The following is a 17,550-nucleotide window of genomic DNA, read 5'->3' as shown; positions in this document are numbered from 1 at the left end:
GTTTATGTTCACGTTTAATTTTTTCATCCATCAGCAATTAATTTTCTTGTTTGGTATGAAGACAGTGTCTAACTTAACTCATTTCTCCCAAATAGCTACTAATGACCTCTAGTTTATTTAGTAAATAGTCCTTTTCCCTCCTTTTGGCCTTTTGATGAACATGGTGATGAGCAGCTCTTCCCTTGGCATGCCCTCTAGAATCTAACGGAGCAGGCTTGCTGGAGTGCAGATTCACTCAGACAGAACTGATCCACTGACATGTCTGTATAACCTTTAAAATGCTTTCAAATTTATTAATAGACTTTTCTTTTTAGAGTAATTTTAAATTTACAGAAAAATCACCCAGAAAGTACAGAGAACTCCCAATACACTTCCTTCTCCCACCCCCTCCAGTTTCCCGTCTTATTAACATCTTGCATTAGTGTAGAACATTCTTTACCATTAATGAGCCAATATTGATACATTGTTATTAACTAAATCCATAGTTTCCACCAGAGTCTACTCTTAATGTACAGTTCTATGGGTTTTGCCAAATGTATGACATCACGTATCTACCATGACAGTGTCATATGGAATGGTTTACTTGCCCTGAAAATCGATTTACTCATGACATTTTGAGAAGCATGATTTGACGACAGATGTGGCAAAGTCTAGGGTTTCATTCTCGCCTGGAGCTTGAAAAAAAAAGTGACGCTTGGTTCCACTGAGGCATCTGGGGTGCAGCTGACGTCCTGAGTTTTAAAACTCCCCCAGGTGATTCTAATGCACAGCTGAAGTAGGAAGCCATTGATCAAGGATATTTATTCGTATATATACAAATACATATATAAAGAAGAGTCACAACTTCTTGATCTCCTCAAGGAAAACTCCAGTGGCAGCGAGTTTTTCTCTAAATGAAAAACTGTGCTCTTTCAAAAATCATCAAGGGAAGGTCAGACACAAACTGAACACTCCCTCTGACCCCCAAGGCAGTGCAAGGCCCTTCCAGAATGGCACAAGTAAGTAAGTGGCCATCTCCTCAGCTCCTGCTTCTGCCCAACTACCCTTGTTTTTGGAACCCTCCTAAGCAAAGTGATCATCCTCTAGAAAAAATAATTCATGGAAATCCATAGATATCAGGCTGCTTCAAAGTGTTTTCAGATGAGAAAACTGAGACCCAATAAAGTGAAATGGCCAAGCTCAGATTAGAGCTAGATGCACTGACTCATGCTTAAATAACTGTAGATTACCTCGGTGATACTCACTCTTACAGCAAAACGTAACTGAACAATTTCCTAAGACAAATTGCCTGAGGAAAATACCATGGTGATGTTTTTAAATTAATCTGACTTATAAACATTTTCCTCATCGCTTCCTTAAATCTAATCAACAAAACGATAAATCAAGCTCTGCTTTGTCATGTCTGCCAGTTTCTATGGTGTAAATACTCCCACCAAGCCCAATTTCAAACCACCAAGGTCATGGCACTAAAAGTGGAGTTGGAAAGAGATGTGCGGCTGCTCATGATAAAGTAGTCCCACCATGCAGGTACAACAGGTGTAAATAATCTTGCAAGTATAGAAGCGTAGACAATAAATAGTAAAATACTAGTATATTAATTAGAAAGCGATGCACTTTCAATATTTGTTAACACCAGTGATTTTTAAAGTGCAATTACTTCTCTACAGGAGTCGACAAATAGTCAGTTTTCTCAGGCTGCAAGTATAAAACAACCTACACACGCGTGCTCACGATTCCACTCGTAGGAGAAGTTATGTTGAAGTAAGTTTCTTATCTGTAAGGCCAGGAAAACCATCCCCACCTCCTCACCTTTGTCACCCAAGTGATTGCTATTATTATCCTCTCCCCAACTAGCCTATGGATCGGGCAGCCCCGCTACCCTTTCTCCAGCACCGCTTTCCTCCAGGCTCTGCGGCTTGGCTCAGCCGCGATCTTGTCAAGGAAACTCCTCCGACCTCTACTGCAGCGCAAGCCTCGGTCCAAGCCTGGTAGTATCTTCATTTTCCTGGACTCTTCCACCCTGCCCCCAGACCAGCTGCTCTCGGCCTTTGTGGGTGAGGCTGTGCTGGGGGAGGTGCCAGCCTCCAGAAGGCTGCGCTGCAGTTAGTTATCAGACCATCACCGACGAGGGCATCCCAGTCCGCTAGGGCGATCCGAGGTGACTGTTTCCAAGTCGGTGCTTTCCCTCCGGTTCCTGGCCCTTGCTCAATCCTTGGGAGCGCAGCAAAGAGCCATTACATTTCCATTTGGTGCCCACGTCCAGCGCTGAGGGCCTTGGGGGAGCTGGGAGTGTGTCGGCTGGAGGTAAACTGAGTGTGAACAAGCGTTTGTGCAAATTCTGGGGCAGTCTGATTTCTGGAGGCCCAGTACCTTGGCTTCAGGCGGAAGGTTTTGACATCAGAAAAGTACATGTGTGCATGTGGGATCTCTAACTCCGGGCTTAGCTGCCGCTGGTAAATTACCGAGCTCTCTGTGCATTGTCTCCCCTCCCCACTTCTGTTATTATGCACAATAGGGCCGAGGCCTTAGGACCTGGGGCAGTAAACTCTTAATAAATGACAACTATTTTTGATCACTTTTTATTGCAGCTTTTCTCACCTCTCCAGAAAAGGACTGGGAACGTTTTAACCTCTAAAACCACACTATCAGGGAAAGTCTTACCCATTAAATGATGACACTATCTCATCAATTAATATATAAGTTAAAATAATTCGCAGACGCACATCTGTATACACACGCACACCCCACAGGCATGCACACATACATGCGTGCGGGGGTAATTAGCTGTTCTTCGGCCTGCACCGCTCTCGTCTTCCCAGCCCCGGCCCCAGGCTGGGGCGCCTGGTGCCCCGAGGGCGGGGAGCGCCGGGAGCGCGGGGCGGTGCGGGGGCGCTGGGCCGCAGCGCCGTCCTGTCCTTACCTTGCCGGGGCCTGGCGCAGGCTGCGGGGGCTCCTTGGCGCCCGGGCGCGGTGACGGAGGCAGGAGTGGAGGCCGGCGGCGTAGAGCAGCGGCCCCGACGATTGCGAAACAGCCAAGGCGCGAGAGGGGCCCGCGGGGGCCAGCCGCGAGACCGCCGCGCTAAGGCAGCCGGCGAGTGCGAACTGCCACCAAACCAAGCAGGAAGGGAGAGGAAGAAAGGGGCACGTCTGGGGCGCTCGCGGAGGCTGCGGGTGGGGAGACGCTGCTGGCCCGGCTGCTCGCCGGGGGCGTTGCGCGGGGTCCGGGGGTGCTCCCGGTCCGGGTGCGCAGCGGGCTCCTGGCGGAGTGCCGGGTCCCTACTCCTCCACCCTGGGGACCCCGCCCGCGAGTTCCAGGAGCTGCTCGATCGCGGGGGCGAGGGGATGCGGCTGGAAACTCCGAGGCTTTGCCCTGGGCCTGGGGGGCCGTGGCGGCGCCTCGCTCCAGCCCCAGGGCGCTCGTCGCGGGTCCCCGGGATCTCCCAGGCGGTGGCCGGGTGACCCGCACCGGCTCGAGGTGGTTCCTCCGTGCTCCGCCCGCGCCTGGCGCACCCTGCAGGCCGCGGCGCTCTGCACACCAGGGTAAGGCCAGGAGGGGCTCGGCCTGCGCTGCCCAAAGTGCAACGTCTACACTTACCGGGAGGGGGCTGGGGACGGGCCGGAGAGAGGAGGGAACCCAGGAGAGTCCCCAAGACACCCGGGGCTTCCTGAGGCGACCCGGAGGTGAGGCGTGGGTCTCAGGTCTGCCCTAAAAAAGGCCTTCGGCTTCAGCTTTGCCTTTGGGAGTTGGAGAGTCGTGGGCAGAAGTGTTGAATTGAGAGCATGAATCATTTACAGAAAGGAAGCCCAAAAAGAGTATGTTTCTAAAACTGCGGGGTGTGATAGAACTCAGGGTAAATTTTCAGTCAGGTTGGTAGCTGGAGATTTCAGACCCACGATTGATGGGGAAATGGGTTATGGAGAAGGCAGTTTTCATTCTTTTTACCCAATAAATGTAATTCGCCATATGATAAAAGAGAAAAATCCTATAATTATTTCAATAAATGAAAAAAAAAGATGGCAAAATTCAATACCCTTCCTTAATTGATAGCTCTTAGAAACCTGAGTTTAGAAAGGAATTTTCTTAATCTGACCAAGAATAGCTCTAGGGAAACGGACTTTGGCCCAGTGGTTAGAGCGACCGTCTACCACATGGGAGGTCCCCGGTTCAAGCCCCGGGCCTCCTTGACTCATGTGGAGCTGGCCCATGTGCAGTGCTGATGCGCGCAAGGAGTGCCCTGCTACACAGGGGTGTCCCCCGCGTGGGGGAGCCCCACGCGCAAGGAGTGCACCCATAAGGAGAGCAGCCCAGCGCGAAGGAGGCAGCAGCCTGCGGAGGAATGGCACCGCCCGCACTTCCCTGGCCGCTGCTGACAACAGAAGCGGACCAAGACGCAGCAAAAAGACACAGAAAATAGACAACCGGGGGAGGGGAGGGGAATTAAATAAATAAAAAAATAAATCTTTAAAAAAAAAAAAAGAATAGCTCTAATAAATCTACAGATAATTTCATAGCTAATAACAAAGCACTAAATGATTTTGCCTAAGACTAGGGGTAAGAAGGATGACAGCAGATAATCGTTTCACAGTAAGTACAAAAAAAAATAGAAGGCATAAAGATGGAACAGGAAGAAGTAAAACTACTGGTTTTCATACATGATTGTAAAGAGATCACCCTTTGAAATCTACACAAAAAGAGCCTTTTAATAAAAAAATTACTGTAAATGGTGAGATTAGCCTGATAACGGAATACAAGGTCAATACACAAAACCAGTTGTCCCTCTATATACTGTTAATATAAAATAGGAAATGAAATTTGTTGAAGATATGATTTACCATAGCATTAAAGTCAAATGTAAGTGCTTTGAAACATGTATAAGCCATCTATTAACCTATAAAACATGGCTGAGAGAAATGAAAGATCTACATAAATGGAAAGATACACCATGTGATGCATCGGAAGAGTCATCACTGAGATAGCTGTTCTCCACAAACTGATTTATTCAATACAAGTCTAATCTAAAGGCCAGCAGGAATTTTCAAAGAAGTTGAGAAACTGTTTCTGAAATGTATATAGAAATGCAAAAGATCTAGAATAATCTATAAACCATCTTGAAAAAGGAAGGCAAAGTCAGAGGACTTAGACTGGCTTAAAGGCTTAAAATAAGGCAAGAGTCATCCTGACAGAGCATATAACGGAACAAAACAGAGGATTTACATACACAGCCACACATATATGGCCAATGGACTTTTATTTTATCCCTTGTGACTTTTTACGTGCTGTCTGGTCTCTGTGTCCATTTGCTGTGCGTTCTTCTGTGTCTGTATTTATTTATTTATTCCCTCCCCCCCCCCCCCCCCGCGGCTTGCTTGCTGTCTGCTCTGTGTGTCCATTTGCTGCAAACTCTTCTGTGTGTCCATTCGCTGCACACTCTTCTGTGTTTTTGCTTGTCTCCCCTTTTGTTGTGTCATCTTGCTGAGTCGGCTCTGTGTGACTTCTGTGGGCCGGGCAGTGCTCCACGCACTTGCAGGCCGGCGGCTCTTTGCAGCGTGTGGGTGAGCCTGCCTTCACAAGGAGGCCCCGGGACATGAACCCAGGGCCTCCCATATGGTAGATAAGAGCCCAACTGATTGAGCCATAGCTGCTTCTGTGGCCAATGGATTTTTGACCAAAGTACCATGTCATTTCAGTACAGAAAGAAAAGTCCTTCACAAGTGTTGCTGGAACAACTGTGCATGTTTATGGGAAAACAAATGAACCTTAATCCGACATCATTCCATACACAAATATTAATTCATGATGGATCATAGACCTAAACATAAAAGCTGGAACCATAAATCTTTCATAAAAATACATAGGAAAATATCACTGTGACCTTGCAGAAGACAAAAAACATTCTTAGATGGAAGACAAAAAGCACTAACCATGCAAGAAATATTTGATAAATTTGATGACATTCTTTTAAAAAATGACTTCTAATCAAAGACACCATTAAGCAAATGAATAGGTCACTCACAGCCTGGAAAATATTTTCACTTTTTCAATATATCTGTTATCAAATAGTGCTCAACATCATTAATAGTTAAGAAAGTGCAAATTCAAACCAAAATGAGTCATTTAGCCACCCACTAAAACGAATAAAGTAACAAGAAACCTTGTTTCTGTGGTAAATTGAATTATTTCCTCAGAAAATAATTAATGGATTAACCTTAGTCCATTCCTGCAAGTGTGAACCCATTGTAAATAAGGCCTTTTAAGATGTTATTTTTAGTTAAGGTGTGGCCAACTCAATCAGGATGGGTCTGAATCCTATTCCTGGCCACATAGATGGTCCCAAGGAAAAGCCACCAGGAGCTGTAGAATTGGAAGTCAATGGAACCCAGAAGAGAAAGGAGAAGACATCGTCGTGTGCATTTCCATGTGATAGAAAAGCCAGGAACTCAAGGACTGCCAGCAGCCAGTCCCAGAACACTAGTCTTCAGGGAGAAAGCATTGCCTTGCTGATGCCTTAGTTTTGTCCTTTTAGCCTCAAAGCCATGAACCAATTAATTCCTCTTATTTAAACCAATCCCCTATTTGGTGTTTGTTTTGGCAGTCAGGGAACTAGGACTGTTTTTGATACTCAGAGTGGGATACTGCAATTAAAAATATCTAAAACTGCAGAAACAGTAATGGGTAGAGGCCAGAAGAATTTGTGATGCACATAGTAGAGAAAGCCTAGATTGCCTTGAGGAGACTGTCAGTAGAAATACAACTACTAAAGGTGCCTCCAATGGAGCCTTAAAAGGAAATGGAGGGAAGTGGACTTGGCCCAATGGATGGGGCGTCCCCCTACCACATGGGAGGTTCACCATTCAAACCTGGGGCCTCCTTGACCCGTGTGGAGCTGGCCCACGCGCAGTGCTGATGCGCACAAGGAGCGCCGTGCCACGCAGGGGTGTCCCCCGTGTAGGGGAGCCCCACGCACAGGGGGTTCCCCCCCTTGGGGAGAGCCACCCAGCACGAAGGAGAGTGCAGCCTGCACACACGGAGAGCTGACATGGCAGGATGGCACAGCAGAGGGAAACACAGATTCCTGGTGCTGCTGCTGGTGAGGATGGAAGCAGTCACAGAGGACCACAGAGCAAATGGACAGAGAGCAGACAACTGGGGGGGGGGGGGGGGGGATAAATAAAAATTAAACCTTTAAAAAAAAAAAGGAAATGGGGCAGATGTAGCTCAAATGGTTGAGGGCCTGCTTCCAATGTAGGAGGTCCTGGGTTCAATGTTTTGTAACCCCCCCAGAAAAAAGGAAATGATGACTGTGTTATTGGAAACTGGGTGAAAGGCAATCCTTATAATAAAGTGTCAGAGAACTTGGCAAATTGTGTTTTGATGTCAGGTGGAAGGCAGAACTTGCAAGTGATGATCTTGTTTATTTAGCTGAGGAGATTTCCAAGCTAAGTGTAGAAGCTTGGTTTCTTTTTGCAGCTTATAGTAAAATGTGGGAGGAGAGGGATAAGCTGAGAATTAAACTCTTAATCACAAAGGAAACAAAAATTGATTTTGAAACTCTCCAGTCTATCCAGATAGGGTGTGCTGCGACATGGGGCCAGAAGCGGCTCTACAGGGTCTTTTCTCAGCTTCCTGGAAGTGAGTCCCTGGAGAGCAGGGCTTCGTGGGAGGGTTAACTGAACAACCTTTTGCTAAGAGGATGTGGCTAAACATGGTCCCGGGCACCCATTTCAGTGGGAGTCAGGATGGAAATGCAGTTATCCAGGAAGAAGCTGTGGAAAGTGCTTTTGTCTGATGGTTTGAAGCCCCTTGAGCACCATAAAAAGTCAACAAGGTTTTTGTGAAATTTGTTTGAGCAGAACCACTGCCAGCCTGGATTGAAGGTGTCAGGGAAGGAACAAATTGAAGGAGGAATGAGTTCAAGGGCAGAACCATGGAAAGACAGGCCTGGATCAAAAAGTTCTCCTTGGACCTACCTGTGTGGGTGGGAAGGGCAGGTCTGCCCTTATACCTGGAGGAGGTGAGCCTTACATCTGGATGTTCAGAGAGTGCCACCATCAGAGAATGTGGGGTCTTCACCCAGTGTTTGGAGTGACCATGGCTGCTATGCAAACGCTTGGAAGGGAGTGGGAGTCCCCCAACAGGCCCAGAGGACAAAGCTGCAACCCACAGATGACGCTCAGGCTTTGAAGTCTGCTGGAGTTTGCCCTGCTGGGCGGCAGACTTGTTTGAGACCAGTGACCCCTATTTTTCTTCCAATTTCACCCTTCTGGAATGGGGATGTCCATCCTTTGCCTATCCTGCCATTGCATTTAGGAAATGCCATTGCATTTTTTTTTTTTCAGGAGTAAGTAAAAATTGAGTTTATTTTTAAATTCAGATTTAGAGGAATTTTTTAAATAAAAAAATACATTTTTTATAATTCATATCCCAGACCCATCAACACATTATACTATAATTTAGGCAAAAAAGGGCTAGTTAGTCTAATAACATAGACAAAACATTAACAAGTCATGCTAATTCAAAATTCTTCGATGCAGTACATTTAAATTTCTTCCAGTTTAACCATGGGTCAAATGCTTTAGGTAAAAACAATGTTCTCTAAGTTTCACAGGTCCACTGACAGAAGGGACTTTTGCCCCAGGGAGGGCCACACCCATAACTGATTTTTTAAAAGATTTTATTTATTTATTCCCCTCTTTCCCTCCCCCCACCCTGCTGTTTTTGCTGTCTGTGTTGTCTTCTTTTCTCATTTTCTCTACTTTGGGATTCACCAGGGTTCGATCCCAGAGGCCTCTGATGGGGAGAGAGGTTCCCTGTCAATTGTACTACCTCAGTTCCTGGTTTCTGCCACCCTTCACCTTGACTCTCCCCTTGTTTCTCTTTTGATGCGTGACTCATTTGCGAGGGGCACTAGCTCACCGCACAGGCACTCATACGGGCACTGACTTGCTGTGAGGGCACACTTTCTCTTCTTCTTTTTCACCAGGAGGCCCCAGGGACTGAACCCAGGTCCTCCCATATGGTAGGCAGAAGCTCCATCACTTGAGCCATGTCCACTTCCCCCATAACTGATTTTGATGTAGCTTTGTGCCTGATGTTGTTACCAAAATGACAAGCCTTCTGAGATATTGTGAGAGAATGCATGTATTTTGAATATGGTCTCTTTTTGGCATCCAGTATGTTGAATTATGTACCCAGAAAAGCATTTTCTTAACCCAGTCCTGTGAATGTGATCCCACTGTAAATGGGACCTTTTAAGAAATTATTTTTAGTTAATAATCAGGATGGGTCTTAGTCCTCTTACTGAGGCTTATTGAGAAGGCCACCAGGAAGGAAGTCAGGAGGAAAAGGAAGTGGAAGTCAGTGGGCCCAGAAGGGAAAGGAGAGGACATCACCATGTGCATTGCGATGTGACAAAAAATCCAGGAACTCAAGGATTACCAGCAGCCAGCTCCAGAATAACAGTCTTCAGGGATGCCTCAGTCTTGAGTTTCTCCTGTTCAAAACTGTGAGCCAAGAAATTCCTCTTGTTTAAGCCACCCCACTGCATGGCATTTGTTTTAGCAGCCAGGAAATGAGGACATCTGCCAATCATCCTAATCACTGGTGAGCATGGGGAGCAATGAAACTCTCACCTCTGTCCGGTGGGAAGGTCAAATAGTACAATTATTTTGGAAAGAATTTGCCAGTTTCTAAAAAATTTGAGCATGCACATACTCTATGACCACTATCAGATATTGACTCAAAAGAAATAAAAACATGTCAATTAGAATGTTCACAGCAGAAATATTTGTCATTCCTGTAAACAAGCCATATGCCCTTCAACAGAAAAATGTTTAAACCACGTGTTATATAGCCATACAGTGTAATGCTACTCAGCAGAACAGACTGCAAACTACTGATGTGGGCAAAACGTGGATGAATCCCAAAAACTTTATGTTGTTTGAAAGTAGCCAGGCACAGTGCTCTATGACTCCATTGATATGAATTTCAGGTCCTGACAAAACTAATCTATGAAGATAGAAATCAATCAAAACAATTTTTTACCTCTGGGATGGAGAGGAATTTCTGGGAAGTGGAGCTAGGGAACTTTCTGGGGTGATAGAAATATCTCTAGCTTGTTCAGGGTGATGACACAGGTAGATGCAGCTGTCACACCTCATCAAAATGAACGCCAAAAGATCTGCGGCATTTTATCGTAAGCAGATTTGACTCAATGAAATAATCCTTTGTGTTTTTTTGTTTTTAATTCATAGTCATTTTCACCACGATCATATGGTAGGCACCCAACAAGTTTTGGCTTAGTTTTGTCCACACTACTTTGTGGTAGGTCTGTTCCTCTCACTGTACACATGAAGAAACTGAGAGAGCTTGGTTGTGGTGCTTGCAAGAGAATCTAGGTCTTCTGGGAGCTTCCTGGACACATTATGAAAACACAGCTTGGAATCATGGGCCATTGGAGCTGAAAAAGCCACAGAGCTCATCTTCCCCATCTGCTCATCTTTCAGTTGCTAAAACTGAGGCACAGAGAGCTCCGGTGACTTGAAAAGAGAGGTGCAAGTTTAAAAAGGTAAGGAGAAAAGAACTCTGGAAAGTCAGTTTCCCTCTGAGGCCAGCCCTTCCCGGGTTCTCTGAAGTGCATCCCTCTTGCCTTTAGACCATCTTCCTATACGTCTCCAAAGTAGACTGTCAACCCTGTACACATGAGGACTGATATTCACCTCTATAGCTCCTATCTCACACCTTCCTCTCCTTGCCCCTCCCAAAGAGGGACTCAGCACACACTCAAAAGGCAAAGAGGAACTCAGTAAATGTTTGTTGAGTACTTGCAAAGGTGAGCACAATCTAGTCACTTAAAATTAATTTAAAAAGAAAAAGTCAAAAAGAACTGATGGAGCCAGGAATGAAGTTATTGTAAATTCTGTTATGATGTCCTATATACTTGCTGTAGAAAGATCCCAAGTCTGGAGCTATGCTTTCAAACAGCTAATGTGAAGAGGGGAATAAAATCAGTTCCAAAATATCCTGCATCCATACAGCAAAAACACACCTGTCACTCTGGGCGAGGGGTGGAAGGAGCAGGGATAATGGGTCATCGACTACTGAAACTGAGGCTGGGAGAATTTATTCTTTAGAGGTCATTATTGAGAGATGACACTAAGTGTAATAAGCATTGAAATAAGACTGAATTTCATAAGAACAACAGCTGTCATTTATTGAATTCTTACTCTGGTCCAAAGTCTTCATTTTTTTTTTCCATTTGATTGGTACAGAAATCCAAAGAGTTTGTTATTATCATACCTATTTACAGTAAGGAAACTCAGATCTAGATTAAAAGGTATATAGAGGGATGGGTAACTACACATCCTTTAGGTAAGCTTCCAGAAACATGACTTCTTTTCAGCAAAGATCTGAAAGGAATTGAATGGCAGTAAGTTCTAGATTACAGGCACTGGAAAGAGTCTGGAGTATGGTTCTGTTTTCCAGGGAAACATAGAATCATATACTTGTATCTGCATATCCACTGAGGGTAGGAGAGCTACCATTTTGTAAGAGGTAAGGAGCCAATGGGACTCCAGCCTGATGAGACACTCTGCCTTAGCTCTGAGGTCAGCTGATAGTTCCTGTTGGCTTCAGGGGACTGAGGGGGTGGCCTTGGCTATACAAATTAACCAGTTTTGCTTAAATGCTTTACTAATATTATAGAAAAGTCACAAAAAATGAAGTTGAGTCAACTTTTTTTAAAGGTTTAAATTGGGAGAAATAAGATATTCTAATATGGTTCTTGTAGAATTATTTATAATGATGATTGTCAGTAAATATAGGTGCATCAACTGTAGCAGGACCATGAGATGTGTCACTATGAATATTTTAAAATGCTAAAAAATTTAAATGAGATGCCAAATGCTTGATATATAATGGTAAGTGGGAAAAAAAATAAGGCCACATACCATGTAATCTCAGCTACATAAATGGTGTAAGAAGGGTAGAAGAATTAATTAAAAGTTTTTACAAAGAAGGAAAATGCTTAAAAGTGGTCATCTCAGGCTGGTGAATTTATGAGTGATTTTATTATTTTCTTCTTTTATATTTTCTCTTTTCCTATAATATGCTTCTGTCATTTTATTTTTTTTCCTTCTATCATTTCTACAGTGAGAAAGACATTTCTAAAGAGAATAAAAATATATGAAAGAAATTTTAGAACTGAAAATAACTTGATTATTTTGACAATTGGGATAAAGTATTTGACCCAAAAATAGCAAGATTGAGATGATAAAACTAAAGTTATGATCAAATAAAATATGCTAAAGAAATTCTGGCATGTTGGAAACAAGATTTACTACCTGTATTAGTCTGCCAAAAGGGTGTCAGTGCAAAGTACCAGAAATCTGTTGGTTTTTATACAGGGTATTTATTTTGGGTAAAAGATTACAGTCACAAGGCCATGGAAAGTCCAACTCAAGTTACCACAAGAGGTTCTTTCTCACCAAAGTCAATTGCCAGCTGTTGAAGCAAGATGGCCAACCATCTCTGTGAGGTTTTAGCCCTCGCCTCTAGGCTTCCTCTCTCAGGCTCAGTTGTTCTGCTTTTCTTCCAGATTTCAGCTGCAAGCTGGCAAAGGGCTTGTCTCTTAGAGCTTCCTCACTCTGTTGGCATAGGGCTTGTTTCTTTCTGGGCCTTCTGCATCAGTCTCGGCTGTTCTGCTCTCTTCCCAATCTCAGCTGTAAACTATCAGGTAAAACAGTTCATCTGTCCCTGGGGCCTCAGCTGATTGAGTCTTCTCCTTTCTGTCACATGGCAGGATCAAAAATGACAGACCTCTTTCTTCTGTGTCTCTTTCTGTCCATGTGAGTCTGTTTATATCAGACCAGCAAAGGGGGCAGGAACTCAACCTGAGTCACACTTTACTGACTTGGTCAAATAAAAAAGCCGTAAAAGCGGGGAGCAGATGTAGTTTAGTGGTTGAGCACCTGCTTCCTATGTAGGAAATCCCAAGTTCAATTTCCGGTACCTCCTAAAAACTAACAAACTGATGAAAAAAATCAACTCTCATTGGGGCACGGGTGTTGCTCACTGGTTGAGTGTCTGCTGCCCATGTACAGGGCCAGGTGATATAATCAAAGGTCCTGCAACTGAATTTACTACAATCAAAGGGTATCACACCCCGAGGAATAGCTTACTTTACAAACATAATCTTTTCCTTTTTGGGATTCATAAAGTAATCTCAAACTGTCACACTACCCATGTTCTGCTTGAGGGCATCTGAGTATTCTTTAAGATTACCCAAAATTTAACTCTAAAACATTTCCTTTGATATTTAAGAGTATAAATTATTGAAGAGGAATGAGGAGAGAGGGAGAATGAGAGAGAAAGGAAGAGTGCAGTGAAAAGGTCCTATTTCCAAAACGAGAAAGGGAAAGAAATGAGGGTTTAGGGGGATAGAGTGAGGCCGAAAATAGCTGTGCATTTTTCATTCACTTACAATTAGGAACAGGGAAGTCAAGTCACCAAATGAAACCTGAGGACTGAATTCTTTTGACACTCCTATGTCTTCCTGCTTCAGCTCCCAGGAACCAGTACAGTGGCATCGTCCAGCTGGGAAAAGTTAGGAAATCTCCAAAATCAAAGGCTTTAGCACATTAAAGCAAGCATTCTTGCACATGCGCACTCAAGCAAGTCAAACTTAAAGTCTTTTTAGGAAGTTTGTTTGGCGCAGGCATCTGGTACCGCACATGCTTCCAGAACTTGGTATTCAAGGACTGTGTGCTGGCCACGTGGTCTTTCCACCATTTGATGGTTCCCTGCACTTTCATAAGGTGCTGGAGAGAATCTTGGAGCTCCCCAGCCTGCACTCCATCTGCCTCACTCAAAGCCTCCATTTCAATAAGAATCACCTTGGAGTCGTTCTGGATGAGGGCGCTGTGCAGTGCAATCTCCTGCTCGTAGGCAAACTCCTGGCTCTCCATGGCCCGAGGAGTCAGGATAAAAATGTGCCGCCTGCTCTTCTGTATTTTGGTTTCCACTGTAGTGATTGCATCTAGTAACAAAAGAAATGAATGAGATTGCCTGTTGTTTCTAATGGAATGTTTTGATTATAAGTGTTATGAAGTAAAAAAAAAAAAAATCTATCACTCTATCATCTTAATGGCCTTGTTGAGACTCTGAGGCTGTTCAATTCCCTTCTTCAGAAAAGTGGAAATGTACTTGGATGGAGAGCCTGTTGTGTTTGTATCTCTCTCATAGTGAGACTGTCTGCCCCAATGCCCTCTTCTCTCCCGTATAGATCATTCCTAACTAAAAGAGAGGGTTCCTCATGCTGAAAGGCCATTTAAAGGTAATCAGCCTAATTTTCAGGTCATGAACTATACGTTATCTTCTTAGAATATTAGCTTACATGTTTAACGGGGCTCAGGATTTTAACTCTCATATCAAAGAACACAAACTCAGAAACCCTTGTACCTCCAAACTAACCAACATCTCTAGGTAAGCGTTGGATCCACTTCACCTCCCAGGGCTCTCTATTTTAGGAGCAATTTGATCCAGACTACAAAAATTCGAAGAGTGGATCCCCTTCCCAAGTCAGTGTTTATGTAGGAGCAGCAATTCCACATTAGCTTCTGGCTGGAGTTATAAAGAATATATAAAGCACCCAGTTCTTAGTGCAAGGAGGTAAAAGCATAATTAAGGAAATACAACTATGAGCAAAACAACTCAAGATATTCTTGAGAGTTGTGGCTAAAAGACTGCAAATACATGTAGCCTTAAAGGAGGGACTAGATGTTAAATAGGGCCAGATATAGACCTTCTGTCTGTCGGGATCCTTGCAGAAAACCTGGCTATTCAAAATGACTAAAGAGAGTTTAATAAAAGGGCAATTCAAAAAAGGTGTGGAGTCGGAATTTGGGGACTGAAAGGAATCGACACGAGCTGATGCAGAACCCCACAACGAGGAACAGCAGGGAGCTGTTTCCATCCTCTAGGCTTGAAGAGAAGGGAATGGTTAGGGAACCCAAGGGGAGAAGATATGTGAGGAGGCCCAACTAACAGGAGCTGGTTCTCCAGGAGAGGAGAGCAGCTATCCTGGCATGAGGGAGGGGACAGGGGCATGTGCCCCACCCTCTGATCCCCATTAGCCAAGCCCAGCCTGGAGTCAAAGGCACAGGGGCTTGTTGGGTTTCCATAATAATCAACCATCCAGGGGTGCTAGATGCAGGAAGGTGCAGAGTGGATTTGAGGGGTAAAAGGAAGATAGCGATCATGGGGAAAATATAATGTATTGTGAAATTTTCCTAAAGGAAAAGTGAAGTTTTGTGTTTTGTTTTATTTTGTTTTATTTTATTTTATTTTATTTTATTTTATTTTATTTTATTTTATTTTATTTGAGGGAAGTTAAAAATCACATAAGTTGAGGGAGGGAAAATAAGAAACCATTCCAAATGGAAGTCAGCATTTGCTTGACAATCAGAGAGCTGGAATGCAAGTTTGACTTGGGAGAGTAGGACTAGAAGTTAGGTTGATGGACCTGAGAAAAAAGGGATAAAGAGCTTGTGGCCACACTTAGCTCATAATCTGAGATCCCAAGCAACAGAAGTCCCTACAGGTTCTTGAGCAAAAGTGCAACATGGAAAGGGCATTTAAGCACCACTACTCACTCTTCTCTCCACATGAGTAGTCAATGGAGAGAACTAGGGCAAGAACCGGATTACATGCTCCTGAATTTTACATTTTACACATTTCCCAAGCCATTAGTAGGCTACCAATATTATCAAATATCCCAAGATAAATCAAATTAATATTTTGTGTGCTTTTTAGAATCTGCAGGCACTTAAATCCTTCCTTTCGGCAGGAATACCATTTTAACTTCACAGTATACTAAACATTTACTTTATTGGATTAACTCTCCCCATGTCCCAGTGCCATGTACATTCCAAACCTTTCCTGGTCTCTGAGGAATTAGAGAAAGGCTACAGTGAGGGTACAAATGTACCTGACATAAAAATGGTGGGAGGAGAAAAATAACCATAGAAATGGATGGAATTGTACACTAAAACTGTCAAAAGCAAATTAACTTAGAAATATTAAGAAACAGAAACCACAGTTTCACTTGTTCATTTGAGAGTATAAATTTGCAAAAATTTTACCAATATAAGGAAAATCGTGAAAATCCCCTGTGCTGGTTAATTTTACATACTGACTTATGGTGGCCTGTTGTTTGGTCAAGCACTGGCCTCCTTGGAGGTTTTAAGAATGAGAACTGAGGGGTCCAAGAATCAGAAGGAATTTTGCCTGGAAATTCCACCTTTCACTCCTCTTCAGCCTCCCCTGCAAATTTCAACATCACTTCTTGGAAATTCAGTCTCCACCCTGCGGAATTCAGAATCGTCAGCCCCACAATCTCATGAGCCAGTTCCTCATACTAAAGCTCTCTATAGGTAAATACATGTGGCTGTGTCTATCTATCCTGTTGGTTCTGTGTCTCTGGAGAACCCTAATATACTCTGAGTCCCTTCAGATATTTTAGCCAATGCCTGTGGATGTGAGAACAAAAGTATTCTGTTTTTAAGCCCTCCTTCAAATCTTCTAGAGAGACTACTAATGTTAGCGTTATTCTGTCTTCTCAGAGCCCGCGCTGTAAGAAAGAGGTCAAGCCCTGCTAAATCCAAGTAGCAAAGGAGGCCCAATCTACCCTTGCATCACTGACTGCGCTGAAGGCCTCGTGACTAGGGTGGGGATGGGGAGAGGGAGAGCAAAGAATGATTACCCCTTCTGGGGAAATGTTGAAGCACCAGACTGCTGACAAACATGAATTTCTGTCCCTATTGTATGTTGATAGCCTTACCTTCTCCAGGGAGTAGATCACGTCCATATATGCATAAATTATATCCACATTTATTTTCTAGCACATCAGGCAGAATCTGGTGAACAAAGTACTCCACAGAACTGGCCTCCCCGGGCCTACTTTTATAGTTCCGTGGATAGACCACGTAAGCATCATAGAGCTTTCCATCTGAAAATGCAAACGAGAGGAAGAACTTCATTATTTGGATCAAAAAAATACTCATTTGAGTCTTAGTAGACATTCCTCCTTGAGTTTCATGGTTATTGGTGACTGTATCTTATCTCCCAAAATATTCTAGACTCAAGAGCTAATGATGACAATCCACTGCCACAAAGTGTCACCAAGAAATCGTAATTTGAATTCCAAAGTTCTTTTTTCTGTCTCAGAAACTGGTTCGAATTGCATGATAAAAAACAGGCATGAGTCTGTATGGTTTAGTACAAACCTTATGGTCAAACTTCTAAAAATTGAGTACAATATATTATTTATAGTCAGGGAGAAGGTGCCTTCTGCTATGCTGACTAGGCCTCAGTACCTTCTCTATTCCCCACTTATCCTAGGGAAGGGAAAATGCTGAAGGCTGATAGTGGCATTAAAGGATTTGAATTTCCCAAAACCAAACAACAAGCTCTCAGTGAATCAATTATAGGGAAAACCTACCATGTATCTGCCTCTAAAAGGAAGGACAGTATACATATTTGGCAGGCACACTCTT

At 43.8% G+C, this 17,550-nt stretch overlaps 2 protein-coding genes across 5 annotated transcripts in view; both read right to left on the bottom strand.

The window, feature by feature from the left end:
• The window catches only part of IL18R1 (interleukin 18 receptor 1), a 43,285-nt gene extending 39,772 nt beyond the window's left edge, over positions 1-3,513 (bottom strand). The window contains exon 1 of the mRNA XM_004460401.5: positions 2,921-3,513. The gene's annotated coding sequence lies outside the window, so the exon portion shown is untranslated. The remainder of the gene's footprint in view (positions 1-2,920) is intronic.
• Positions 3,514-11,193: 7,680 nt separating this feature from the next.
• The window catches only part of IL1RL1 (interleukin 1 receptor like 1), a 36,342-nt gene continuing 29,985 nt past the window's right edge, over positions 11,194-17,550 (bottom strand). For all 4 annotated transcript variants that reach the window (XM_004460407.4, XM_058278252.2, XM_058278254.2 and 1 more), the window contains 2 exons: positions 16,836-17,003; positions 11,194-14,033 (listed from right to left, as the gene is read on the bottom strand). In XM_004460407.4, coding sequence (XP_004460464.2) covers positions 13,636-14,033; positions 16,836-17,003 — 566 coding nt within the window. In that variant the 3' untranslated portion in view covers positions 11,194-13,635. The remainder of the gene's footprint in view (positions 14,034-16,835; positions 17,004-17,550) is intronic.

The sequence above is a fragment of the Dasypus novemcinctus genome, chromosome 17 (assembly GCF_030445035.2).
Source record: "Dasypus novemcinctus isolate mDasNov1 chromosome 17, mDasNov1.1.hap2, whole genome shotgun sequence".
Classification (NCBI taxonomy): Eukaryota; Metazoa; Chordata; class Mammalia; order Cingulata; family Dasypodidae; genus Dasypus; species Dasypus novemcinctus.
Note: the sequence above shows the minus strand (reverse complement) of the source record. Positions and strands in the feature narration are given on the sequence as shown.